This window comes from Thalassophryne amazonica, chromosome 9 (assembly GCF_902500255.1).
Source record: "Thalassophryne amazonica chromosome 9, fThaAma1.1, whole genome shotgun sequence".
NCBI lineage: Eukaryota > Metazoa > Chordata > Actinopteri > Batrachoidiformes > Batrachoididae > Thalassophryne > Thalassophryne amazonica.
The window spans coordinates 7,607,548-7,634,310 of record NC_047111.1 but is presented as its reverse complement, the minus strand read 5'-3'; the positions used below and the strand labels follow the sequence as shown (position 1 = coordinate 7,634,310).

The 26,763-nt window shown below is 40.3% G+C and overlaps 3 protein-coding genes and 1 long non-coding RNA gene across 5 annotated transcripts in view; 3 read left to right on the top strand and 1 right to left on the bottom strand.

The window, feature by feature from the left end:
- The window catches only part of dhx33 (DEAH (Asp-Glu-Ala-His) box polypeptide 33), a 76,481-nt gene extending 75,174 nt beyond the window's left edge, over positions 1-1,307 (top strand). The window contains exon 12 of the mRNA XM_034177543.1: positions 964-1,307. Coding sequence (XP_034033434.1) covers positions 964-1,272 — 309 coding nt within the window. The 3' untranslated portion in view covers positions 1,273-1,307. The remainder of the gene's footprint in view (positions 1-963) is intronic.
- Positions 1,308-2,117: 810 nt separating this feature from the next.
- LOC117516706 lies at positions 2,118-3,793 on the bottom strand. The gene is made up of 2 exons (XR_004562523.1): positions 2,305-3,793; positions 2,118-2,259 (listed from the first exon to the last, which is right to left on the bottom strand). It is a non-coding gene; the product is annotated as an uncharacterized LOC117516706 (long non-coding RNA).
- A 2,558-nt stretch (positions 3,794-6,351) lies between these two features.
- c1qbp (complement component 1, q subcomponent binding protein) lies at positions 6,352-20,200 on the top strand. Its single transcript, XM_034177542.1, has 6 exons — positions 6,352-6,598; positions 8,879-9,029; positions 9,116-9,203; positions 9,400-9,495; positions 9,619-9,744; positions 19,719-20,200. The coding sequence occupies exons 1-6, from the start codon at positions 6,352-6,354 to the stop codon at positions 19,866-19,868; spliced, it is 858 nt and encodes a 285-aa protein (XP_034033433.1). The 3' UTR covers positions 19,869-20,200.
- A 1,533-nt stretch (positions 20,201-21,733) lies between these two features.
- Positions 21,734-26,763, top strand: part of LOC117516702 (carbohydrate-responsive element-binding protein) — an 85,981-nt gene continuing 80,951 nt past the window's right edge. For both annotated transcript variants that reach the window (XM_034177541.1, XM_034177540.1), the window contains exon 1: positions 21,734-22,153. In XM_034177541.1, the coding sequence (XP_034033432.1) occupies positions 21,807-22,153 (347 nt within the window). In that variant the 5' untranslated portion in view covers positions 21,734-21,806. The remainder of the gene's footprint in view (positions 22,154-26,763) is intronic.

The following is a 26,763-nucleotide window of genomic DNA, read 5'->3' as shown; positions in this document are numbered from 1 at the left end:
AAGCAGTTTGAACATAATAGTTTTGAGTTTGTAGCGTCAACAGCAGATGCTACTATTACTGTGAACACCCCCTTTTCTACTTTTTTTTTGTTACTTATAGCCCAATAGTAATACTAATTAATTACTTACCAGTAGTAGTTCAAATAGTACTGACAGGGGTGGTGGCGAAGTGGTTAATGCGCTTGGTTTCAGTGCAGAAGGCTCCAGGTTCAAATCCCACCCCTGTCACATTTCTCCATGTAATGTGGAGTTGCATCAGGAAGGCATCCGGCGTAAAACCTGTGCCAATTCAACATGCAGATCCACCTTGGATTTGCTGTGGCGACCCCAAGTGCAAACAAGGGAGCAGCCAAAGGGACTTACTTTAGTAGTACTAATAGTACTATTATTCTGAACACTACTGTGTGTATATGTGTGTATATATATGTATATATATATTGCATCATAAACATGCTGACAATTATGAAGTTAATTTATATTTAGAAATGTTACATGCTAGAAACTTTCTCATGGTTAAATAATGGTTGCTTTACTGGCCTTTATCTCTGGGATTTCCAAACTGTGGCTTCAAAGGTACTGCACGTGGACTGTGAGGGGACATTAATTAAAAATGAAATGCACTAAAACCTTTTTGATTGTTCAGTTTTGTAAGAAAGTGAAAAATGATAAAAATTACTTTTTAAAAATGTAATCAGAATTGCTGTATTTTATCGAGTGCATGTCGCATCACCTCTCAAACACTAAAAGAAATGCAACTTGTGCTACAGAAAATACAATGATCAAACAAAGCCATGGAATTCAAATTATTTGTTAAAACTCAATCTAAATCTAATCTAAATTGATCTGAACTAGTTTAGCATGTCACGTTTTTGGGTTTTTTTTTTTTTTTGGGTGCAGTAACACCAAAATATTTATGTCTGAACTGTGGGGAATCACTATTGGTGTCTTTGTTTGATCTTTTAGCTGAATTTGAAGTTGGAGTCATGTGGAGCAGACACGGGGAATGTTCGCCACTGTCTTGCCCACGGGATGTTCGTCAACGCTGCAGAGCTGCAGCCTGACGGCAGCTACGTGACTCTGGACACGCACCAGCCCGTGGCCATCCACCCGTCCTCCGTCCTCTTCCATGCCAAGCCTGCATACGTGGTCTTCAATGAGCTGCTGCACACTTCCCGTTGCTACATGAGGGACCTGTGTTTGGTGGATGCTGATTGGCTGCTGGATGCTGCGCCAGAGTACTTTGGCCGCAAGCTCCGCCCCACCAAAAGCTAGCCAATGGCGAAACAGGAATCAGCACTTTCAAAGGACCTTTCCTCCACTCATTCAGCGAGAGGAACAATTCACTCTTCTGACAACTTGAATAATGACAGTTGTTTTATACAAATGCAAAATAACATTTTTCCGTGCAGTAAACGTCTCTGGGTTTCTCTACCTCTCAGCTTGCACCCGTCACCACAGACCAAATCCGCATTTTGTTGCCTCACATCTCTAATTTTAAAGCCCAATTTATGCTACTCCGTATCCGCAGGTCCATAGCCATGCAGAGTCTTCTGCGTTGTTGCGAATCCCCTCCGAGCACATCTGTAGCCTGACGTGCACCTCCCAAAAACTGAAACGCCACATCGTGACTACACAGGTTGTGATTGGTCCACTAACTACATCATTTCTGCAGTCTCACTTTTCAGGTTTCACAATCAACGATTTTGATGGCATAGTAGGCCAGTCTTCACGAAAAATGTCAAGCCCCCTGCTGTTCTGGTGGTGAATTGCATTGCAACACTCACCAACCGCAACGGAGAAATTCGAAAGGTTCAGGATTGTGTTGAAGTGATGATGTGGCTACGGAATTACAGAGTAGTAGAAGCATAAAAAGGCCATTACTCCTACTTTCCAAACTGGTGTTATTTGAACATGCTGTTTCATTGCATGTTTCACCAGCACAGATAAGCTTGTAGGAAAACAGGATTGTTAATTACTGTCATTTTCCAAATGTTCACAAAATGTGAAATATTTATTATATTCTGTGTCAGACAGGTTAAATCTGTAAAGCCCCAGTCACACTGTGACTGATCAAGGAAATGTATGAGGAGCTGATGCTATACATTTGTTTATTTTTGTCTGATAAGTCCTTTTCCCATCTGTTATAATAAGTTCCTTCTCAGATGATGACAGCCACGTTCATCAGAAAGTTTTGTGCGTGTTCAAAACTTTGAGCGGAGATCAGGCGGAGAGCTTTCCCGCTGTCTGCATGTGTGTTTGCTGTTTTGTCCTCTGCTTCATTTGTTTTTCCTGTGGATGTCCAACGGATCATTCTGGGCTTTTGATTGGCTAAAGCTGCAGCACAAGCGAAGAAAGGACCAATGTAGCAACAACGTGGAGCCGTAACTCCATGTCTTGAAGACAACGATATGTCTGTCTCTCTCCCCCCTTTTCTTTCTCTTTCTCTGTTAGCAAGGAGGTGGGGCGAAGTTGTTTGTATTTCCACATGAGCAGTGAGGAAATATGATGTCATGCTTTCAGACCATGACAAACTCTGCTCAGATCCAGCATAAATGTCTATAAACTGGAAAAAATCCTCAGTGCAGATATCATTGGAAATGTGATGTTGCCTGTCCATTAGCATCCCAATTCCATGGGGAACTGACAAATTTGTCAACAGACAAAATATTTAAATATTTAACATTCTTTTACTCTGTCAGAGTGTAACACAGCTTTAAGCATTTGTAGACCTGTTTTGGAGGTGGAGAGTTAAACAACATTGACTGTAATTTTGCCACCAAAGTTCAGCTTTAAAAGAAGTTTTTAGATTGGCTTCTGTGCGTATTTGATAATATTCAACCTGTTCGTGTGTGTGTGTGTGAGAGAGAGAGAGAGACTGACTGATATTGCAAAGATTATATATTTTCCTCAGTCTTTACAACAACTATGTAAATGAGGGGGAAAAAACATGACACAAAAACTGTCAGGTCATGATCATTTAATTTTGATAATATATGTGCAGGATTAATCTTGTTTAGCTTGTGCATGACATTTTCATATTTCTGATTATATCTTAATCATTTTCTCTAATATGTGCACACTGGGGAACTTGGTGAGACCCATTCTGCACTAGAGACCATGTCCATATCTAGTTCCTGCAGAGATTAACTGCTCCTGAATGCAAATGTATGCAAAGCATGACTATAGCGATCTGATCACTCAGGTCTTCTTTACTCATTTTTTTTCCAATATAAATCTCACTATGTTGAGGAGTAGAAGGTGGATGTTTTGTTTTTTAAATACTGGTCTCAGGATTGTACAGTAGATATTATGAGTAAGTTGTGTAATTTTACTCTTTAGGGATTACAGTAGCAAGTGTTTGGGCTGTTGTGCATGAAGGTATGTGCAGTAATTGGATACATGTGGTTCATAAGGTTTTTCTCCACAAAGGAAAAGTTGAAAGAATTTTGCATGTACCATTTAAAAATTTGAGTAAATGCATATTTTTGAGGAATTTTGCAGTTGGTATTTTCTTTTACCTAACCACTGTTTGTTAAATCGGACCTCATTGTGTCACCAGATGTTTCAAAACCTTTAACAGGATTTGCCCCCTCTGGTGTTGAAACATAAACTGATTTATTATAATTATTATTATTATGAAACTGTCTAATAGAAAAATATAAACTATTAAAAAATTGATGTGTAGTTTGGAGATAGGTGTAAGGAAACACTGGACGATACAAATACACTCCCTTCAGTGCTAACTTAGCTAGTTAGCATGGAGATGAGTCGCAAATCAAGATCCAGATCACCTCCAAAATTCAGTGGAGTCTTCCATGCTCTAATACCTGTGGTGCAAATTTGGTGAGGATCTGTTAAGTAGTTTGTCCTTTTTTTTCATAATCTTTCAAAGCCTATATAAATTCTTGATCTGGATCACTTCCGAAGTTTAGTGGAGTCTTCCATGAACTAATATGTATCTGTGGTAAAATTTTGTGAAAATCCGTGCAGTAGTTTTGATGTAATCTTGCTAACAGACAGACAAACGAATATTATTATTACCTCCGCCAAGGAGGTTATGTTTTCGGTCGCGTTTGTTTGTTTGTCTGTTTGTCAGCAGGATAACTCAAAAAGTTTTGAACGGATTTTGATGAAATTTTGTGGAGTGGTTGGAAATGACAAGAGGAACAAGTGATTAAATTTTAGTGGTGATCCGGATCCCGATGCTAACGCGTTAGCATGTCTATGGCATTTTCAATGTTAAAAGTTAGCATTAAGCAGTTGTAGTTGCGGGCGGATTGCAGCGTCGGCTCGCAGCCGCCGCGACGCTCCGCCACAGGAAAAACACCTCTGTTGGAAGCCTTGAGGACAAGTTGGAACATCTCCAGCTGATAAACAATTTCTCATATACTCACTCCACTGAAAGCCATCAAAAGCCAACTGGATTTTACAAATGGTTATCAACACGGAGGTGTTTTTCCTGTGCCGCCGCGTCGGCTGTGTCCCGACGCGCGGACCCGTCCGCACGGACCCGTCCGCATGGACCCGTCCGCACGTCTATCATTTAAAAAATCTCCTTTAACAGTGGAATATCCGGATAAAATGCTGAAACCGACTTCTTCTGAAACTTCTCTGTTCTCTCACGACGTCCTGGATCAATAGAGCCTGAAATGTGGAGGTTTTCAGCTTGAAACAGGCTGACGACGGCGGCTGAGAGCGCTGAGCGACGTCTCGCTCCGTGGGAAGTCCTTAAAGCGACAGAATCACCTCAAAATCTCTCATCAGCTGTTAAAATTTTCACTGAAAACCAGCTTAATTTTTCGAACCGTGTCCACTTCGATGTGTCTCACAGGTTTAGAAAAAATTTTGATCAAACAAAGCGCCAGTCTCTCAGCAACTTCTCAGACAAAGGAATTCCGACGAGGGGCTGGACGACTCCTCCCACAAGGAGTGCTCACAGGCGAATGACGTCACCGACAGGCGTGGAAAAACTCACACATGCGCACGAGGGTTCAAGCATGTCTGACGTAAAAACATGAATGAAATCCATATAGTTTTTGAAAAAAATAAAAAGGACCTATACTTTACGGACAGACCTCGTATTGTCTGGTTTGTGGCTTCGTCTACCATGGGCACATTTTTGTGGCATTGCCGATTTGTGGTTTTTACGACAATGCTGTCCGGTTTGTGTCTTCGTCTGCCATGGGCAGACTTTTGTGCCCTTTCCGGTTTGTGGCTTTGTCTACCATCGGTTTGTGGCTTTTTAATAACAATGCTGTCCGGTTTGTGGCTTTGTCTGCCATTGGCTTGTGGCTTTTTATGACAATGTTGTCTGGTTTGTGTCTTCATCTACCATGGGCAGATTTTTTTGTGCCATTTCCGGTTTCTGCTTTTGTCCACCATTGAGCGAGTTTTGCTCTACTGCGCGGCATTTCGCTCGTATTATTAGTTCAGTTAATAGGGTTTTAAAAAGGAATAGTTTGCACCATGTGTCATGCTTATTTATCACGTTATGGGGTAACATATGTCACGTCATAGAATCCAGTGGATGTTGACATTGTTTAACCTTTACTTTTCAGACCAAGCACTCAACACAGTGAAAACTATTTCATTTACTAATCCTATTAGCTTGACCAATAATTTTCACCACCTTTTACCAAAATTGGAGCAACATTAACTTCTGACCCCTGTACAAACTGAAATTGACCTTTTCACCATTTTTTGCTTTTTTTTTTTTTTTTTTTTTAACCATATAACTCCATAGAATTCAGTTATAGATGGTCCAAACTATACCTGTTTGAAATCTTTATAAACAGACAAATAGTGTGGTATAGGTTTCAATATGAGTGGAGCATTTTTAAATTTTGACCCCTGTGCAATTCTTCAATTGACCCCCTACCTGTCGCCTATTGAAAATTCAGTTGGACACCCTGCTTTTTCAAAAGAGTAATGTCTATGGCGTATTTGTGCCAAACTTGGTGCTTGCATCACCATTTGAAGGATTCCTCTGTAAATATTCTGTCATACCATGGAATAAGTCCTGGTGCTACAGCACCTCCTCGCCACACGGGGCGCAATTAGTTACGATATAGTAACGATGTATAACATTTATTTTAATTACACAGAATTTATTATTTATAATTTCCTATTTCAGTTAGATTCAAGTGATACATGTCGTCATTGTATTTATTTATTTATTATTATTTTTGGTTTCTTAAAAAATTACTTCCGTTGTAAAGGTCATAGTTGAACGAGGTGAGTGTGTCCTTCCACACGTGTTCTGCCGTCTCACGAACCGGGAGCTCGCTGGTTATTTCGTGGCGTCAGACTCGTATGTTTTGTTTGTAAACGGTTTCGGAGCAGTATATTGTCATGTTTAAGTCCGTTGTCCGTGCGGTGGGAGCCGCTGTTCGTCTTTCCTCGGCGTCCACAGCGCGAGCCGCGCCGCTCAGCTGGCCGGCTGTGTGCGCTCCCCGCTCGGCCACAGCGCGGCCTTTCACCCGCTCCCTCTGGATGATGAGTAACAGCGGAGCTTCTTCAGGATTCAGACCCAAACTCTTCAGCTCCAAAGTGCTGAACCCGTCGATGTCGTGTGGATGTGGAGCGCTGCACACGGAAGGTAAAGTGTGAAAAGCACCGAGGAGACCTCACGATTCCGGTTCAAAGACGAATCTTCCTGTGAGGCTAAAAGAAAATAATCCAACATAGGAACATTATGTTGCTAGACTGTTACTGAGTTGATTCGTTTTCGTTAGGAAAAAAAAACAGGGCCACCTTGTGGTCCTGGTTTGGTTCATGCTGGAGTTCAGACCACGTGTCCTCCCTCATGTGGTTTTGAGGTGGGTGACGGTTTTAAAACACTACGGCTTTTTCTTCCACCAACACTGGGGAGATTTCTACAGGTTAGGAAACTATCATACCCAGACCAGGATGGATGGTTGAGTGTAGAGTCAGAGTGTTTGAGTTTGCAATTGTTCTGGATTAAGATCAAGCTCATGGCTTTCACTGTCTTCCTGGACTCGGCCATCAGAAGTTTAACTGTGTTGAAAGTGTTGAACTTGTAGATAGAACCGATCAGCTGTCATTGAGATGGTTTGGACATGTGCAGAGGAGGGACTCAGTATATAAGGAGAAAGATGCTGAGGATGGAGCCACCAAGTAGAAGGAGAAGCGGGAGGCCAAAGAGGTTTATGGATGTGGTGAGGGAGGACATGCAGGTGGTTGGTGTAACAGGAAGATTCAGAGGACAGGGTGAGATGGAAACAGTTGATCTGCTGTGGCGCCCCCTAACAGGAGCAGCCAAAAGACAAAGAAGAAAGAATGTCCACGATTTTAGGAACCTGGTGCATCCTGTTTATGCTATGACCTAAGGAGAGGAATGTCTTTGGTACTAGGTTACTTTGAAAGACTCAGATGAGGAGCATCACTACCTCTGTGACAGAATGTCAGCTACATTTCGGCCATGTGGTGCCATGTTTCTCGGGGCGTGATCCAGCAATGCAGGCACCTTGGTGTTGAGGACTTAAGCATCTGGAAAAGGTCAAGGACACGCCCATGTTCCATCAAGCAGATAGATGGGTGGGGATGAACCATTTGTCTACCTGAGTGGTTGCCATCTTTTTGTGAGCTTGTGTGCAAGTCTGTAATTGTTTTTGAGTTATTCTTTTAACAAACTGGGAGGCACAGTAGTTGGAAGATGCTGTTTTTTCACCATATGGTGGGAATCTGTATATAGGGAAAAAAATAACTTTTTGAAATGATGATTTTAAACACTTTATGTGTCATTCCAAAAATATTTTAAAATGTTATTGCAGAATATTTGTAACTATCCATCTATCTGACTTGACCTCAGACATTTAATACTTGAAATAGGGGGGAAAAGAGAAAATCTTTTACATGATTGGGATTCGAACTTTGTTACTGCTGGCCCAGAAGTCTGACGTTCTGTCGCTTGCATCTCAGCATACATACCGTTGGAGAAACCCTAGGCTTAACTTAAAACCTAACCCCTAATGTGGCTACACTACGTACGAATAGAATTTTGTATTATTCTCAAATACCATGAAAATGGTCATTATGAAATTTAATAGGTGTTGGGGGGCTCTTGGATGCATTGTGATGCAGACATATACGATTCTGAATCGATTCACAAATGTCAAGTGTTGTTTGGCTTGTGATATCTCCAACACACTACAGAACGAGAAACACCGAGCGACGAGTTCAACTACGACAGAACTCTTGCACCTCCAGTGAAAATCTGCTTTTATAAATGTTCCCTCCTTTGAGCACTTTGAAGGCTCCAATGGAAGCAGACTGATATTCTGCTTCATAAAGGACAAAGAAAGATTTCAAATAGGAAAAATAAATTCTCTGTACACAAACAGATGTCTACAATCATTTTGTAAGTGAATCACAACCCTCTGACTTGTCATCAAATCACAAGGTGCCTCGAGAGTCCGACCCAAAGAACTGTGTATCTCGTCTATCTTAAGTATATCGTCAATGCATTGCTGGATCATTCAGTGCCTAGGTCTTTCCAAAGCTGATGAACAGCAGTGTTATTAGTACATTTATTTATTCAGGTGTAATAATTACGTTGACTTAATTATTTTATCACCTGTATTACTGGCTGTGGCTGTTTGAAGAAGTTCTTTTCTTTCCTTGTCTTTTACTGCACCAGTCAAGAGTCGCGCTCCTAATTTTGTCATTTTATCTGCATTGACGGTAAAAGTTTTCTGTTCTTTCTCTTTGGTTTAAAAGTGAAGATGATTCTTATGACTGGGTGTGAAATTTGTTTATTTTCCTGAAAGCACCAGTGGATTTCAGCAGGATAATGAGTAGCAGTGATCATCTAACACTTTTTTATTTTTTCTTTATAATTTTTTTTTTTTCGTAACAGGTGATAAAGCATTTGGTGAATTCCTGTCCGATGAAATCAAAGAAGAGAAGAAGATCCAGAAAAACAAAAATCTTCCTAAAATGTCTGGAGATTGGCAGCTGCTGATGAATGGCACAGAGATTAAACTCACAAGAAATGTTTCTGGAGAAAAGTAAGTCTGTTTGGAGTGTGACGAGGCCGCGGTTTCCCAGTCTGTGTGGGCACAAAATGAGCTTTTCATCTGTTTTCTTTGCACAGAGTCTCTGTCACATTCAATGTCAACAACAGCATTCCTCCAAACTTTGAGGAGGAAGCAGATCAAGGAGACCAGAAAGCCCCAGAGGAGGTGAGCTCCATCACCACTGGTTCAGTGGCAGTAAATCCACATTGTGCGATTTCATGCAGCTGTAGAAAATGAATGTCTGCTTTGGAGCAGCCAGCCGGATCCAGCGTTAACCACACTTATGTAGAGGAAGTCTGGAAGTTCACTCACAGCAGTGGTGATGAAACTGATTTTACTTACTAATTTTTCTCCCCTGCAGCCAGAAATCAAGTCGACACCCAACTTTGTTGTTGAAGTAACAAAACCGAATTCAGATCATTCCCTGGTGTTTGACTGCCATTATCCTGAAGACGAGGTGCGTGTTATTTGTCCCCATGGACATCACATTTATCATCGTGAGAGAAACTACTCTGCCCTTCATCTCAAGACTGTGAAATGCTTGAGTTGAAATCACAAAATCTGTCTTTGTGGTTTGCAGATGAGCCATGGTGAAGGAGAAGAGGAGAGTGACATCTTCGCTGTTCGTGAGGTCAGTTTCCAGCCAGAGGGAGATGCGGAGTGGAAGGAGACCAGCTACACGCTGAACACAGACTCACTGGACTGGGTAGGATTTCATATTTGACTTTGTGGTTCAGTGCGTGTGAAGTATTGTGACAATTGAGTTTGTGTGACAATTACGAATAGAATTTTGTATTATTGTCATTGGTAAATATGGTGGAAAATAGTCATTATGAAATTTAATAGGTGTGTTTGGGGGGGTCTTAGATGCATTGCGATGCAGACATATATGATTCTGAATCGATTCACAAATATCAGTTGTTTTTTGGATTGTGATATCTCCAACACACTACAGAACGAGAAACACCGAGCGATGAGTTCAACTATGACAGAACTCATCCCATTAATCCATTTGATCGCTTTGGGTGAAGAGACTCTGTCTTAGATGAGTGGCTCAGTTCCGAAATGACGCATGCACAGTGGAGGCAGGGTGGACCATTTGGTCTGCGACACCAGTATTGGGATCAGCTTTTCTGATGCTTGAGGAGCCACTGTGAATCCTCTCAACTGCTGTTGTTTGCTCTCAGCTTTGTTTGCTGCCAGGCATGAGGAGGGGAGGTTTCTGAAGCCGAGCTGTTTGAGAGAGCTCTCTTTCACAGTGTTTTAGTTGCAGGTAGCGACAAATTTTCGCCCGGCTCTCGGGTTCAAATTGTTTTTGTCGAGCACGGATTTTCCGAAAAATGAACTGAATTCTTGCTGAAAATGCGTGCTGAAAAGTTAGCCGCTTCAGTGTCCTGAGGCTGTGAAACTTTATGAAAAGCCAGCTCAGATTGCATCTGAGGAAGACAGTCAAACAGAGATTCTGTCAGCTGAAAGAGGAAAAAGTCTCCATTAAAGTCCTGCATGTGAGCATTGCTGTTATATTTAGAAATTTACGGTTGATTTTACAGTTGAAAGGCTTTGTGTTTCCAAAAAGTGTGAAGTTTGCGCAGCACAAAAACGGAGAGGGAGAGAGAAAGAGAGACGGATGGAGGGAGGGAGGGAGAGAACTTAATTTAATTTTTACAGATCAGGCCATCATCTTGCAGCTGCATTTTTATGACTCACATGGCCCTGGCAGGGGCTCAGGAGACGTTCTGCATACGCGGTTTGGACCCCGTGTATACCTGCTGGCAGGTTCAGTTAGATTTTATTTTAGAAAGCACTTTGTATATAAGGCTTGAAAAGTAGTTGCAGGAGGGCATGACTATGGTTTTTATTCTATTACCTTTAGTAAGGTCACATTTTTTGTGCACGATTTCCTCATGGTGCAGCAGATAACTGAAAGAATCCATCAAATGGTGATACAACCACCAAATTTGGCATAAATACACCTTAGACATGAACTCTTTTGAAAAAACCGACTGTCCACTTGGACTTTCAGTAGACAGCTAGGTAGGGGTCAGTTGAAGAATTGAGCAGGGGTCAAAATTTAAAAAGGCTCCACTCAAATTGAAAACTAGACAATATTATTTGTCTGATCATAAAGATTCCAAAAAGGTATAGTTTGACAGCCTGTGACTGAATATTATGGAGTTGGGTAAAAACAGCAAGAATGGTGACAAAGGTCAATTTCAGTTTGTACAGGGGTCAAAAGTTGAAGTTGCTCCAATTTTGGTAGAAAGTGATGCAAATTATAGGTTGAGTTAATAAGATTAATAAATTGAATAGTTTTGACTAGAGCTGAAACGATTAGTCGAGTAACTTGAATAATTACCAAAAAAATTGTAGTACATATGTCAGGCCTGTGTGTGGCACTGCAACACCCCCAGAAAAAAAAACAAAACGCAAGACTAGAGCATAACAGCTAATCAAATTAGCAACGATAGCTACAGCTTTCCAGCGCGACACACACACAGTAAAAAATGACCTTTTAAGAGAAAGAGGGTCCACAATGATCATCTGAAATATAGACCTACTGCACATTTAAAGTGAAGCAGTGTGTCTAGTTTAAAAGAAACACACGTTCCGCTCTACGTGGGGAATATGGGGAGTAACTATTGACCCGGTGGCCTGCTGCTGTCTCTCTCTGCCCGGTGTGAGGGGAGCCCCTCACACAGCTACAGCTCCATCTCTGGCTACACTGACAAACAGTTTCTGAAAGAAGATCCTCTCAGCAGATTCAATTTTATTTATATAGCGCCAAATCACAACAAACAGTTGCCCCAAGGCGCTTTATATTGTAAGGCAAGGCCATACAATAATTACGTAAAAACCCCAAAGGTCAAAACGACCCCCTGTGAGCAAGCACTTGGCGACAGTGGGAAGGAAAAACTCCCTTTTAACAGCATTTTGAATTAACTGAAGGCTTTTCAGGGAACTTTTAGGACAACCTGATAATAATGAATTACAGTAGTCCAGCCTAGAGGAAATAAATGCATGAATTAGTTTTTTCAGCATCACTCTGAGACAAGACCTTTCTAATTTTAGAGATATTGCGTAAATGCAAAAAAGCAGTCTTACATATTTGTTTAATATGCGCTTTGAATGACATATCCTGATCAAAAATGACTCCAAGATTTCTCACAGTATTACTAGAGGTCAGGGTAATGCCATCCAGAGTAAGGATCTGGTTAGACACCATGTTTCTAAGATTTGTGGGGCCAAGTACAATAACTTCAGTTTTATCTGAGTTTAAAAGCAGGAAATTAGAGGTCATCCATGTCTTTATGTCTGTAAGACAATCCTGCAGTTTAACTAATTGGTGTGTGTCCTCTGGCTTCATGGATAGATAAAGCTGGGTATCATCTGCGTAACAATGAAAATTTAAGCAATGCTGTCTAATAATACTGCCTAAGGGGAAGCATGTATAAAGTGAATAAAATTGGTCCTAGCACAGAACCTTGTGGCACTCCATAATTAACCTTAGTCTGTGAAGAAGATTCCCCATTTACATGAACAAATTGTAATCTATTAGATAAATATGATTCAAACCACCGCAGCGCAGTGCCTTTAATACCTATGGCATGCTCTAATCTCTGTAATAAAATTTTATGGTCAACAGTATCAAAAGCAGCACTGATGTCTAACAGAACAAGCACAGAGATGAGTCCACTGTCTGAGGCCATAAGAAGATCATTTGTAACCTTCACTAATGCTGTTTCTGTACTATGATGAATTCTAAAACCTGACTGAAACTCTTCAAATAGACCATTCCTCTGCAGATGATCAGTTAGCTGTTTTACAACTACCCTTTCAAGAATTTTTGAGAGAAAAGGAAGGTTGGAGATTGACCTATATTTAGCTAAGATAGCTGGGTCAAGTGATGGCTTTTTAAGTAATGGTTTAATTACTGCCACCTTAAAAGCCTGTGGTACATAGCCAACTAATAAAGATAGATTGATCATATTTAAGATCGAAGCATTAAATAATAGTAGGGCTTCCTTGAGCAGCCTGGTAGGAATGGGGTCCAATAGACATGTTGATGGTTTGGATGAAGTAACTAATGAAAATAACTCAGACAGAACAATCTGAGAGAAAGAGTCTAACCAAATACCGGCATCACTGAAAGCAGCCAAAGATAACGATACGTCTTTGGGATGGTTATGAGTAATTTTTTCTCTAATAGTTAAAATGTTATTAGCAAAGAAAGTCATGAAGTCATTACTAGTTACAGTTAAAGGAATACTCGGCTCAATAGAGCTCTGACTCTTTGTCAGCCTGGCTACAGTGCTGAAAAGAAACCTGGGGTTGTTCTTATTTTCTTCAATTAGTGATGAGTAGTAAGATGTCCTAGCTTTACGGAGGGCTTTTTTATAGAGCAACAGACTCTTTTTTCCAGACTAAGTGAAGATCTTCTAAATTAGTGAGATGCCATTTCCTCTCCAACTTACGGGTTATCTGCTTTAAGCTGCGAGTTTGTGAGTTATACCACGGAGTCAGGCACTTCTGATTTAAAGCTCTCTTTTTCAGAGGAGCTACAGCATCCAAAGTTGTCTTCAATGAGGATGTAAAACTATTGACGAGATACTCTATCTCACTTACAGAGTTTAGGTAGCTACTCTGCACTGTGTTGGTATATGGCATTAGGGAACATAAAGAAGGAAACATATCCATAAACCTAGTTACAGCGCTTTCTGAAAGACTTCTAGTGTAATGAAACTTATTCCCCACTGCTGGGTAGTCCATCAGAGTAAATGTAAATGTTGTTAAGAAATGATCAGACAGAAGGGAGTTTTCAGGGAATACTGTTAAGTCTTCAATTTCCATACCATAAGTCAGAACAAGATCTAAGATATGATTAAAGTGGTGGGTGGACTCATTTACATTTTGAGCAAAGCCAATTGAGTCTAATAATAGATTAAATGCAGTGTTGAGGCTGTCATTCTCAGCATCTGTGTGGATGTTAAAATCGCCCACTATAATTATCTTATCTGAGCTAAGCACTAAGTCAGACAAAAGTTCTGAAAATTCACAGAGAAACTCACAGTAACGACCAGGTGGATGATAGATAACAACAAATAAAACTGTTTTTTGGGACTTCCAATTTGGATGGACAAGACTAAGAGTCAAGCTTTCAAATGAATTAAAGCTCTGTCTGGGTTTTTGATTAATTAATAAGCTGGAATGGAAGATTGCTGCTAATCCTCCACCTCGGCCAGTGCTACGAGCATTCTGGCAGTTAGTGTGACTCGGGGGTGTTGACTCATTTAAACTAACATATTCATCCTGCTGTAACCAGGTTTCTGTAAGGCAGCATAAATCAATATGTTGATCGATTATTATATCATTTACTAACAGGGACTTAGAAGAGAGAGACCTAATGTTTAATAGACCACATTTAACTGTTTTAGTCTGTGGTGCAGTTGAAGGTGCTATATTATTTTTTCTTTTTGAATTTTTATGCTTAAATAGATTTTTGCTGGTTATTGGTGGTCTGGGAGCAGGCACCGTCTCTACGGGGATGGGGTAATGAGGGGATGGCAGGGGGAGAGAAGCTGCAGAGAGGTGTGTAAGACTACAACTCTGCTTCCTGGTCCCAACCCTGGATAGTCACGATTTGGAGGATTTAAGAAAATTGGCCAGATTTCTGGAAATGAGAGCTGCTCCATCCAAAGTGGGATGGATGCCGTCTCTCCTAACAAGACCAGGTTTTCCCCAGAAGCTTTGCCAATTATCTATGAAGCCCACCTCATTTTTTGGACACCACTCAGACAGCCAGCAATTCAAGGAGAACATGCGGCTAAACATGTCACTCCCGGTCCGATTGGGGAGGGGCCCAGAGAAAACTACAGAGTCCGACATTGTTTTTGCAAAGTTACACACCGATTCAATAATAATTTTAGTGACCTCCGATTGGCGTAACCGGGTGTCATTACTGCCGACGTGAATTACAATCTTACCAAATTTACGCTTAGCCTTAGCCAGCAGTTTCAAATTTTCTTCAGTGTCGCCTGCTCTGGTCTCCGGAAGACAATTGACTATGGTTGCTGGTGTCGCTAACTTCACATTTCTCAAAACAGAGTCGCCAATAACCAGAGTTTGATCCTCGGTGGGTGTGTCGCCGAGTGGGGAAAAACGGTTAGAAATGTGAACGGATTGGCGGTGTACACGGGGCTTCTGTTTAGGGCTATGCTTCCTCCTCACAGTCACCCAGTCGGCCTGCTTTCCCGGCTGCTCGGGATCTGCCAGAGAGAAACTAACGGCGGCTAAGCTACCTTGGTCCGCACCGACTACAGGGGCCTGGCTAGCTGTAGAATTTTCCACGGTGCAGAGCCGAGTCTCCAATTCGCCCAGCCTGGCCTCCAAAGCTACGAATAAGCTACACTTATTACAAGTACCATTACTACTAAAGGAGGCCGAGGAATAACTAAACATTTCACACCCAGAGCAGAAAAGTGCGGGAGAGACAGGAGAAGCCGCCATGCTAAACCGGCTAAGAGCTAGTAGCTGCGCTAAGCTAGCGGATTCCTAAAAACACGCAAAGTGAATGTGTAAATAATTTAGAGGTGATTCAGCAGAGGGAGTGCTTTAGTTAAGGCACGTGAAGATTACACTGTGAAACAAATCGTTATCTAGGTAACTAGATCAATCTAACTGCGCAGATTAAACAGCTAACAGATACAGCAAAACACCGCTGTGCTCCGGAACAGGAAGTGATACAATACCGCAGTGAGAGCCAACCACCAGTAGAGGCAAGCAACACATCAGCCAACACATCCAGATGTCCACTCTTTCAACTGTGTTTTGCTCAGACACGCACTGAGTGTTTCACTTTTTAATTTTCGCTTATTTGAGCAACACACAATGCTTCACAAACACTGTAACTTAAATAAAATAAAATATAGATGTTGATGTGAGTCCACTTTCACAGTTGCTTTTTATGTCCCATACTAGTTCAGCGCTCTCTCTGTTGTTTTTTTTATTCCTTCACCTCCAATAAGCTTACACTATGTGCAGTTTTTTTTATACATCATTCCTGATAAATGTAATTTCTCTTGGCTGCTTGTTTTGTGCTTGGTGTTGCCTGAGTGAATCCGGTATTGGATTGCAGTAGGGGTAGGCAGCATAACCTAAAATTCATATTGCGGTATAAATTGAATCCCTTAATGGTAATGGTATACAACCCCTGGCAATAATTACGGAATCACCAGCCTCGGCGGATGTTCATTCAGTTGTTTAATTTTGTAGGAAAAAAAGCAGATAACAGATATGACACAAAACTAAAGTCATTTCAAATGGCAACTTTCTGGCTTTAAGAAACACTATAATCAATCAATCAATCAATCAATTTTTTTTTTTATATAGCGCCAAATCACAACAAACAGTTGCCCCAAGGCGCTTATAAGAAATCAGGAAAAAAAATTGTGGCAGTCAGTAACGGTTACTTTTTTAGACCAAGCAGAGGGAAAAAAATATGGACTCACTCAATTCTGAGGAATAAATTATGGAATCACCCTGTAAATTGTCATCCCCAAAACTAACACCTGCATCAAATCAGATCTGCTCGTTAGTCTGCATCTAAAAAGCAGTGATCACACCTTGGAGAGCTGTTGCACCAAGTGGACTGACATGAATCATGGCTCCAACACGAGAGATGTCAATTGAAACAAAGGAGAGGATTATCAAACTCTTAAAAGAGGGTAAATCATCACGCAATGTTGCAAAAGATGTTGGTTGTTCACAGTCAGCTGTGTCTAAACTCTGGACCAAATCCAAACAACATGGGAAGGTTGTTAAAGGCAAACATACTGGTAGACCAAGGAAGACATCAAAGCGTCAAGACAGAAAACTTAAAGCAATATGTCTCAAAAATCGAAAATGCACAACAAAACAAATGAGGAACGAATGGGAGGAAACTGGAGTCAACGTCTGTGACCGAACTGTAAGAAACCGCCTAAAGGAAATGGGATTTACATACAGAAAAGCTAAACGAAAGCCATCATTAACACCTAAAGAAAAAAACAAGGTTACAATGGGCTAAGGAAAAGCAATCGTGGACTGTGGATGACTGGATGAAAGTCATATTCAGTGATGAATCTCGACTCTGCATTGGGCAAGGTGATGATGCTGGAACCTTTGTTTGGTGCCGTTCCAATGAGATTTATAAAGATGACTGCCTGAAGAGAACACGTAAATTTCCATAGTCATTGATGATATGGGGCTGCATGTCAGGTAAAGGCACTGGGGAGATGGCTGTCATTACATCATCAATAAATGCACAAGTTTACGTTGATATTTTGGACACTTTTCTTATCCCATCAATTGAAAGGATGTTTGGGGATGATGAAATCATTTTTCAAGATGATAATGCATCTTGCCATAGAGCAAAAACTGTGAAAACATTCCTTGCAAAAAGACACATAGGGTCAATGTCATGGCCTGCAAATAGTCCGGATCTTAATCCAATTGAAAATCTTTGGTGGAAGTTGAAGAAAATGGTCCATGACAAGGCTCCAACCTGCAAAGCTGATCTGGCAACAGCAATCAGAGAAAGATGGAGCCAGATTGATGAAGAGTACTGTTTGTCATTCATTAAGTCCATGCCTCAGAGACTGCAAGCTGTTATAAAAGCCAGAGGTGGTGCAACAAAATACTAGTGATGTGTTGGAGCATTCTTTTGTTTTTCATGATTCCATAATTTTTTCCTCAGAATTGAGTGATTCCATATTTTTTTCCCTCTGCTTGGTCTAAAAAAGTAACCGTTACTGACTGCCACAATTATTTTTCTTGATTTCTTATAGTGTTTCTTAAAGCCAGAAAGTTGCCATTTGAAATGACTTTATTTTTGTGTCATGTCTGTGATCTGCTTTTTTTCCCCTACAAAATTAAACAACTGAATGAACATCCTCCGAGGCTGGTGATTCCATAATTTTTGCCAGGGATTCACAATATAAATATCAAATATCACAATATAAACCTAATAAAAATTATAATGTGTTGCTGAATGGGTCCTTAGTAAAGGTAAATTGATCAAAATAAATAAATAAAACAAAAACAGATAGAAATATTTATTGTGCAGAGCTCAAATTACAGGTACAATTTGCCGGAAGGTACATCTTAAAGATGCAAGTCTAGATTTGATGTTTTGGTGAAAGAAATAACATATTTGCTGTTGGTTCAGAGGTTGAAGTTTCATCTCTTGAACACTAGATGGGAGTCCCGCTCTGAATACGTGAAGCGCTTTCAGGACGGTGACTCACTGCCACTTTTCCTTATTTACAAAACTCAACACGAAACCACCAAAAATAAATAAATAAACATACTTAATTTACTCATATTTTAAGTCAGTCTGGGTAAATCATCTCATCCTGGCTGATTTTGTCTTTTTCCTCCAGTTAAAAAAAAAAAATCCTTGCATTTATTAAATGTGGTGCTTTCTCAAATGTTTGATTCAGGTCATGACTGAGCCTCCGCCTTCCCCAGTGCATCTGCTGAAATAAATAAACAACGGCTTTGCAAATATCAGCGACAGAACAGGCGTCTCACAAACTTACATAAACAGCAGTGAGAGTCACCTCAGCTCAGAAGAGCAAACTGGTTCTCTCTCTCACACACACATACACACACACACACACACACACACAGCCGCTTCACAGAGGAATTTTGCTGGATTGAAGAACTCCGCGGGTGTTACTGCAATTCATCGGTAGAGTCCAAATCACTACCATCGGCCAAAATTATACTGTGTTGCAGTTAAACTGGCTAAATCGCGCAGCACTAGATTGCAGGTACTTTTTCATTTGCACTGAGGAGCTGTTTTTTTTTGTCGAGCAAAATATATTTGCAGCGTGTCCTGTGCAAGTGTGTTATCTAGGAAAGTACAAGTATTGGATTGGGTTTGAACTTTGTGGTGAAAGTATTGGACCTGTAGAGACATTCACTTATCTTTGGAGTGACACTCGTGTCTTGGCTCACGGTTTTTGAGATCGGGAGACATTAAGTTGCTGGTCAGAGGTGTTTGGTGATCTTTGAAGGAGAATGAAGGTCCGTGTCTTTCTTTGGGGTTCTGGTGCCTCCTGTGTCACTGTATGATTGTGAGACTTGGGCACTAACCAGCGACCTAAGGCAATGGTGGGATGCCTTTGGTCCTAGGCTTGTTCAGGGTGCCGCTGGAATGACGTTTGGGCCACATGCGTGTTTCTTTATGCAAGATCCAGCGCGCGGGTGCCTCAGTGTTGAGGACCCCAATGGCTGTCCACATTTGACCTGGCAGTGGCAGATGTTTACTTTTCAATGGTGGAGCTGGACCAGGTGTCTGCCTTACCCCGACTGATTTTACAGCGTAGGGGAGCAGTGGACAACGGCACCAGCGCACACTCCTAGATCTGACCTGACTTTGGTATGAAATGACTTGGATCAGGATTGGTTCTGAATAACAAACTTGATTGGTACGTGTCACACACACACACACACACACCCCCCACCCCCGCGACATTACAGCGGTAGCTTGAGGTTTAATTTCACTACATTGCGATTCCATGTTTCTACACCAAATTAGACATCGTCAGACACACTGCTTACAATTAGTCAAGCACCATGTCAGTTGTGATCATGTTCTCATCAGATGTTTACTCATGACAACTTTCTTGGTGTTTCTAGGCCCTGTATGACCACCTGATGGACTTCCTGGCTGACCGCGGGGTTGATAACACTTTTGCTGATGAACTGACTGAGCTGAGCACCGCCATTGAGCATCAGCAGTACATCAAATTCCTAGAAGACCTCCAAAGCTTTGTCAAATGTAACTAATGTGTTGTAGTTAAATATACTTAATTTTGATCCATGATGATATAGTAAGACCGAAGCAACGTTTTCAGCACTTGTGGAATGATACCAGCGATGGTGACTCACTTTAGTGTCTGTGTCTGGAGTTTTTGCATTTAGACCTGTTGCAGATGTTTCCTTCTCTGTTGAAATGTCTATTTTCTGCAAGTTAAAGTAGGTTCATATGTGAAGGCAGGTCATGACAGTGTGCAGAAAGAAAATCGCTCTGTGGTACTGCTGCGATCCAAAAATGACCAAGTCACTATTTGTAAATAAACACCTGAAATTCAATAAATGGTGAGATTTTTGGACATGTGGAATTGACACTCCTTATCTGAAATGGTGTACTTTTTTTTTATGACAGGTGTTGTGTCAGAGTTTCATTTGAATGAATTTAATTTGACATTTGTTAGACGTTAAATCTGAAATTAAGTGGCACACATTGTTTAATCATTGTTCAGATCAAAATCATTTAAACATGTTAAAACTGCTTCTTATTAATAAATAATCTCTTGTTTCAAACTTAAGTAAAATAAGTGATGAGCTGTTGCCAAACATACTTGATGATCTCTTAATGTCTTTCACCTCGCTAAACAATACGTCTCAGGTGTTCTCAAAAGTTCAAGGTCTGCTGTTAACAGTTTTTACTTAAAATATATATTTTTTACCTGTTCAGAGTTTTGACATTTGTAACAAGATTCAAGGACAAAAACGGTCTTAAAATTGATCTGTGTTTGTGTTGAAACAGATTGTCACAGTTAATATCTTTCAGTATGAGTGAAAGTTTTCTAGAAATCACCAAACATTTTTTTTTTTTATTCAAATGGTGCATTTGACTATTATCAACTAATTGTCAAATAAGATAAATCTAACATCTCAAAACTAGAAGTTATTTTATATGTTGAAAGGCACATGTTTTTACAGATCTAGGTCTAGAAATGTAATCATTTTATTTGGTTTTAAAACGTTCTTTTTTGTATTTTATAGTTGTGATTTTGGGCTTTGGGGTTTTGACTTTTCACTTGGGTAGTTGAACATTTTCTCAGTTTAACTGGCATTTCAGCCACAAATTTAATTTGGCTTTTAAACATTTCATAATGGACTTAGAAACTTGTATGGGCAGCATACAAGTTGCAATTTTAATTTAATTTTAAAAGGTAAAATGTTGACATTTGATAAATTTTGATCTGGATGTCATTTTCTATACCTGTTTATTCCAGTTAAGGGAGGCTATCCCAGGGGTCAGCAGGGTTAGAAGCAGTTTGGACTAGCTGACCCATATAGACCAACTCACTCAGACAACTTAGTCACCAGTTCACTTAACCTGCATGTCTTTGGAAGTGGGAGGAAGGCGGAGAACATTCAAGGACGCGAACCTGGGACCTTCTGGCTGTGAAGCAACAGTGCTAACCACTAAGTCAGATGGTTAAATTGAAAAATCACTACTTGAAAAATTTTTAAAGGTTTTATTAAGTTTTGATAGATTTATTTGTAATTTTAAAAGGGTTGGGAAATTTGACTTCGTGTAATTTTGAATATGCAACTTGAATATATTAAAAAACAAAACTACAAACCGATTAAAAACTCCCCTGCATGAAAATTCCACAAATAAAATCTGTTCTGTTAGTTTTATTAACGAGTGCCTCGTAAATGTAGTAAATCATTGATAGCGCGGAGTTAAAATTAACTAACGTTCAAACCGGGTCACCGAATTCACCGTAACACCTGCTAGGAAGTTGACATCATCGGTGTCTTTTTTCTTGTCTCTTTTTTTTTTTTTTAAATCAGTGTCCTGTTACTGAGGGATTCACGTCGCTGCTTTAAAAACAAACAAAAAAAAGTTGCTGCCGCCCAAAGAAAGCAGGTCAGTCATTTGAGGAGAAAGTTCACCGTTTATTACGCTGCACTGAATTAAAACGCCGCATGGAGGGTAAAAGCAGAGTGTGTCCATCCGGACAGAACCAGCTGCAGGACTCCTCGGAGTCCGAGTCGGAACCGGAGGGAGGAAGTGCTCGGACGGCCGGTACCGGAGCACCGTGTGCCGCCGGCTCCTTCCACCGCAGTCAGGTCATCCACAGCGGACACTTCATGGTGTCGTCGCCGCACAGCGACGCCGCGCCGCGCCGCAGGAGAAGCGGCCAGAGGTACGACTTTGACACGGTGAACCGGACCTGGTGCCAGACCTACCGGTACGGTCCGTTCAGCTCCGGCAGCCTGAGCATCGACCCCACTCTCACCCGCCTGTTCGAGTGCATGTCTCTGGCTTACAGGTGGGTTCGCCACAGCGTGTCCGCTTTTTAGTTTTGTTGGGTTTTTTTTCCCCCGTTAGGGCAGACCGGGACTGTTTGTCACAGTGACACGTGTTTTAGCTTTTTATTACTTTTATGATTTATTTGGCAACAATAAAAGTGCATAAAATGGTAGTTGATAGTTATAACAAAGTACAAACGCTTATTTCCATTATGGTTTTTGAAAAACAAAAGGGAAAAGACATAAAGACTGATAAACATTAATGAATTAAAACCACCAGTGATGCACAATAATCCTGGCTGCTGTTACTGAGGTCTTTGTTATACACCACTGTAATGTAAACAAAAATAAAAATTGTTCACTGAAATACCCAACACTTAAACAAGTCAACGGGAAATTTGATTTCAAATATTCTGGAGCATTATTGTTGTCAGTATTATACATGTGCACTTTAATGATTTAACTCTGTAATCGACAGGCAGCAGACATTTAATTCAGAAGCACTATTCCCTCTTTTTGCAACTACAAATGAGTGTTATTGTTTGCCTTGTGCCTCCCGTTTGCTGGGGTCACCACATCAGATCCACATTGGGATTTGGCACAAGTTTTGTGCTAGATGCCCTTCCTGACATATCTCCAGTTTTACCTGAGTAAAAAATACACACACACCACCCCTGGTCTTTCATCCAAGTACTAACCAGGGGTCACTCTGCTTAGGTTTTGAGATCTGACAGGGTCAGACTGACAGAGCAGACAGTATAATGATATGACTGAATAAATCCTCAAAATAGCAATAATATTTGTGTCAAATCCAGATCAAAGAGTGGGTGTTGCAGTTAGATAAATGTCAATGAAAGTCAAACGTCTTCAATGATGGTTAAAGCCATGGGTTCCAAATCCAAGATAAGTGATCAGGATCAAAGTTCAGCAATAAATTTGTAAGATCGGGGTAAAAAATCAGTTATCCAGGATCATAGTTGATCAGTGAAGCTTTAAGATTAAATAAGTGTTCCACGATCCAACATCAGGAGCAGAGATCAGGATGAAAAATAACTGATCTGAACTGTAAATGTGATGGAGGCCAATAGGAGTCGCTGTGCAGTAGTAGTCAGTAAACCTCACTCCACATCAGCTGAAAGGAGTTTGGCCTTCTGGTTAAGAGAGTCTACCTCCCACGCTGGAGACTGTGAGTTTGTGTCCTGAGTGGAAGTCAAAATAACAACACAATGCAGAGGAAAGCTGCTGCACAAAGGTCTATGTTTAGGATCATAATTCATGTTTAGGAGTACTCGTATTCTGGATAAAAGCTCAGCAACCAGGATCACTGGTCAATATTTTGGATCAAAGTACAACCCCTGGCAAAATTATGGAATCACCGGCCTCAGAGGATGTTCATTCAGTTGTTTAATTTTGTAGAAAAAAAGCAGATCACAGACATGACACAAAACTAAAGTCATTTCAAATGCCAACTTTCTGGCTTTAAGAAACACTATAAGAAATCAGGAAAAAAAATTGTGGCAGTCAGTAACGGTTACTTTTTTAGACCAAGCAGAGGGGAAAAAAATATGGACTCACTCAATTCTGAGGAATAAATTATGGAATCACCCTGTAAATTTTCATCTCCAAAACTAACACCTGCATCAAATCAGATCTACTCGTTAGTCTGCATCTAAAAAGGAGTGATCACACCTTGGAGAGCTGTTGCACCAAGTGGACTGACATGAATCATGGCTCCAACACGGGAGATGTCAACTGAAACAAAGGAGAGGATTATCAAACTCTTAAAAGAGGGTAAATCATCACGCAATGTTGCAAAAGATGTTGGTTGTTCACAGTCAGCTGTGTCTAAACTCTGGACCAAATACAAACAACATGGGAAGGTTGTTAAAGGCAAACATACTGGTAGACCAAGGAAGACATCAAAGCATCAAGACAGAAAACTTAAAGCAATATGTCTCAAAAATCGAAAATGCACAACAAAACAAATGAGGAACGAATGGGAGGAAACTGGAGTCAACATCTGTGACCAAACTGTAAGAAACCACCTAAAGGAAATGGGATTTATGTACAGAAAAGCTAAACGAAAGCCATCATTAACACCTAAACAGAAAAAAACAAGGTTACAGTGGGCTAAGGAAAAGCAATCGTGGACTGTGGATGACTGGATGAAAGTCATATTCAGTGATGAATCTCGAATCTGCATTGGGCAAGGTGATGATGCTGGAACTTTTGTTTGGTGCCGTTCCAATGAGATTTATAAAGATGACTGCCTGAAGAGAACATGTACATTTCCACAGTCATTGATGATATGGGGCTGCATGTCAGGTAAAGGCACTGGGGAGATGGCTGTCATTACATCATCAATAATGCACAAGTTTACGTTGATATTTTGGACACTTTTCTTATCCCATCAATTGAAAGGATGTTTGGGGATGATGAAATCATTTTTCAAGATGATAATGCATCTTGCCATAGAGCAAAAACTGTGAAAACATTCCTTGCAAAAAGACACATAGGGTCAATGTCATGGCCTGCAAATAGTTCGGATCTTAATCCAATTGAAAATCTTTGGTGGAAGTTGAAGAAAATGGTCCATGACAAGGCTCCAACCTGCAAAGCTGATCTGGCAACAGCAATCAGAGAAAGTTGGAGCCAGATTGATGAAGAGTACTGTTTGTCACTCATTAAGTCCATGCCTCAGAGACTGCAAGCTGTTATAAAAGCCAGAGGTGGTGCAACAAAATACTAGTGATGTGTTGGAGCATTCTTTTGTTTTTCATGATTCCATAATTTTTTCCTCAGAATTGAGTGATTCCATATTTTTTTCCCCTCTGCTTGGTCTAAAAAAGTAACCATTACTGACTGCCACAGTTTTTTTTTCCTGATTTCTTATAGTGTTTCTTAAAGCCAGAAAGTTGCCATTTGAAATGACTTTAGTTTTGTGTCATGTCTGTGATCTGCTTTTTTTGTACAAAATTAAACAACTGAATGAACATCCTCCGAGGCCGGTGATTCCATAATTTTTTACCAGGGGTTGTATGTATTTCATAAGTGATCATGATCAAAGTTCAGAACTCAGGGTGAAAAATGAGGATCATAGGCCTGCACCCAGAAAATGTTTAGTGTTCAGGATAAAAAACAAGTGATCCAGATCACAGCTAAGCATTTGGGATCAAAGATAAGTAAACCAGGATCAGTGTTCAGCATTTATGATCAAAGTCCACAAAAATGATCAGGATCAAAGTTCAGAACTCAGGGTGAAAAATGAGGATCATAGGCCTGCACCCAGAAAATGTTTAGTGTTCAGGATAAAAAACAAGTGATCCAGATCACAGCTAAGCATTTGGGATCAAAGATAAGTAAACCAGGATCAGTGTTCAGCATTTATGATCAAAGTCCACAAAAATGATCAGGATCAAAGTTCAGAACTCATGATCAAAAATCGGGGTCATATAGGCCAACAACCAGAAAATATTCAGGGTTCTGGATCAAAGTTTTCCAGTCAGGATTTAAAATCTGGATCAAAGTTCAACTCAGGATCAAACATTGATTAGGACAGAAGAATGTTATGTAAGATATCAGCGAAATAACCCTTTCACTATGAAAAAGAAAAGGCAAAGGTGAAGAGAGGTGCAAACAGGGTTATTGGACCTTGCTGGAGGTATGCATTCTCTGAGCGCCCTTCTCATTTATATTTTCCACTCACCCATGCAGATGAAGTGTCCTGTCCAAAGACACAGGTTAATAACTTCAGTAGGAATTGAACCCCAGTCTTTGTGGGTGGCAGTCCAACTTTAAATCACTGAGCTTGCTGGTCTGGCTCAGCGGGGAAACTATAGGTGAACTCATAGCGGGCACAGAAGGAATAAAAATAACATAACTTTAATGAACAGTTTTTTATGAAAATGTCAATTTCAGTTTTTAAGGGTTAATACACCCCTGTCTCCCCTACAACTCTTCACAGACTGAGTTTACATGATGGTGTATAGACACAGTAATGAGACATGGTTCTCAGTACTCCCTGTGATTTTTATGCTCCACAGTCATACTGCTTCATGTATATTTTCAGGTGACAAAACCTGCTTAGAGTGTAAATGTATATTTGGTCTTGTTAGTTGTAGTTAGTGTTTGGCTGTGTGCATGTGTTGGTGGAGGTTTGTTGTTGTCTCTTGCACAACAGTTTGGAAAATCTTGACAAAAATGGACTTTGCTTGTTGGCAGTACTTTAATGATTACATTGAGGAAAAGATTTGAAAGCCCCTGACTATCTTATGTTTAAAAAAAATCACTTATTTTCAGACGTTTGGCTTTTGCACTGTGCTGATCTTAGTGTTGACATTTAGAATTATTTACATGTGCATATTAAACATTTAAATTTTGCAGTTGAAGGTGTGTCAAAAATGAAATACTTGAAAACTGAGTTTGTGATTAAATAAAAGGGAAATATATATATTTAAAAAAAAAACCCTGTGCTCTATTTTTAGCTGATTTGGGGTTAATATTTTTTAAATCTTTCTTGACATTTAGTGATGTAAGTATGTAGACGTTTACAGGTTTTTGCCTCTTCAGTGGGGTTGAGGGTTTTCAGTTTGTCCTGTATAATTACATTATGCAGCTGATTAGCATGTGA

What these genes read in the sequence shown, in the direction of transcription:
- c1qbp (XM_034177542.1), top strand. Translation starts at nt 6,352, where the DNA reads ATGTTTAAGTCCGTTGTCCGTGCGGTGGGAGCCGCTGTTCGTCTTTCC. An exon ending in ACCAGAAAGCCCCAGAGGAG is followed by an intron (nt 9,204 to 9,399) that starts GTGAGCTCCATC and finishes TCTCCCCTGCAG; the next exon opens with CCAGAAATCAAGTCGACACC. An exon ending in ACACAGACTCACTGGACTGG is followed by an intron (nt 9,745 to 19,718) that starts GTAGGATTTCAT and finishes TGGTGTTTCTAG; the next exon opens with GCCCTGTATGACCACCTGAT.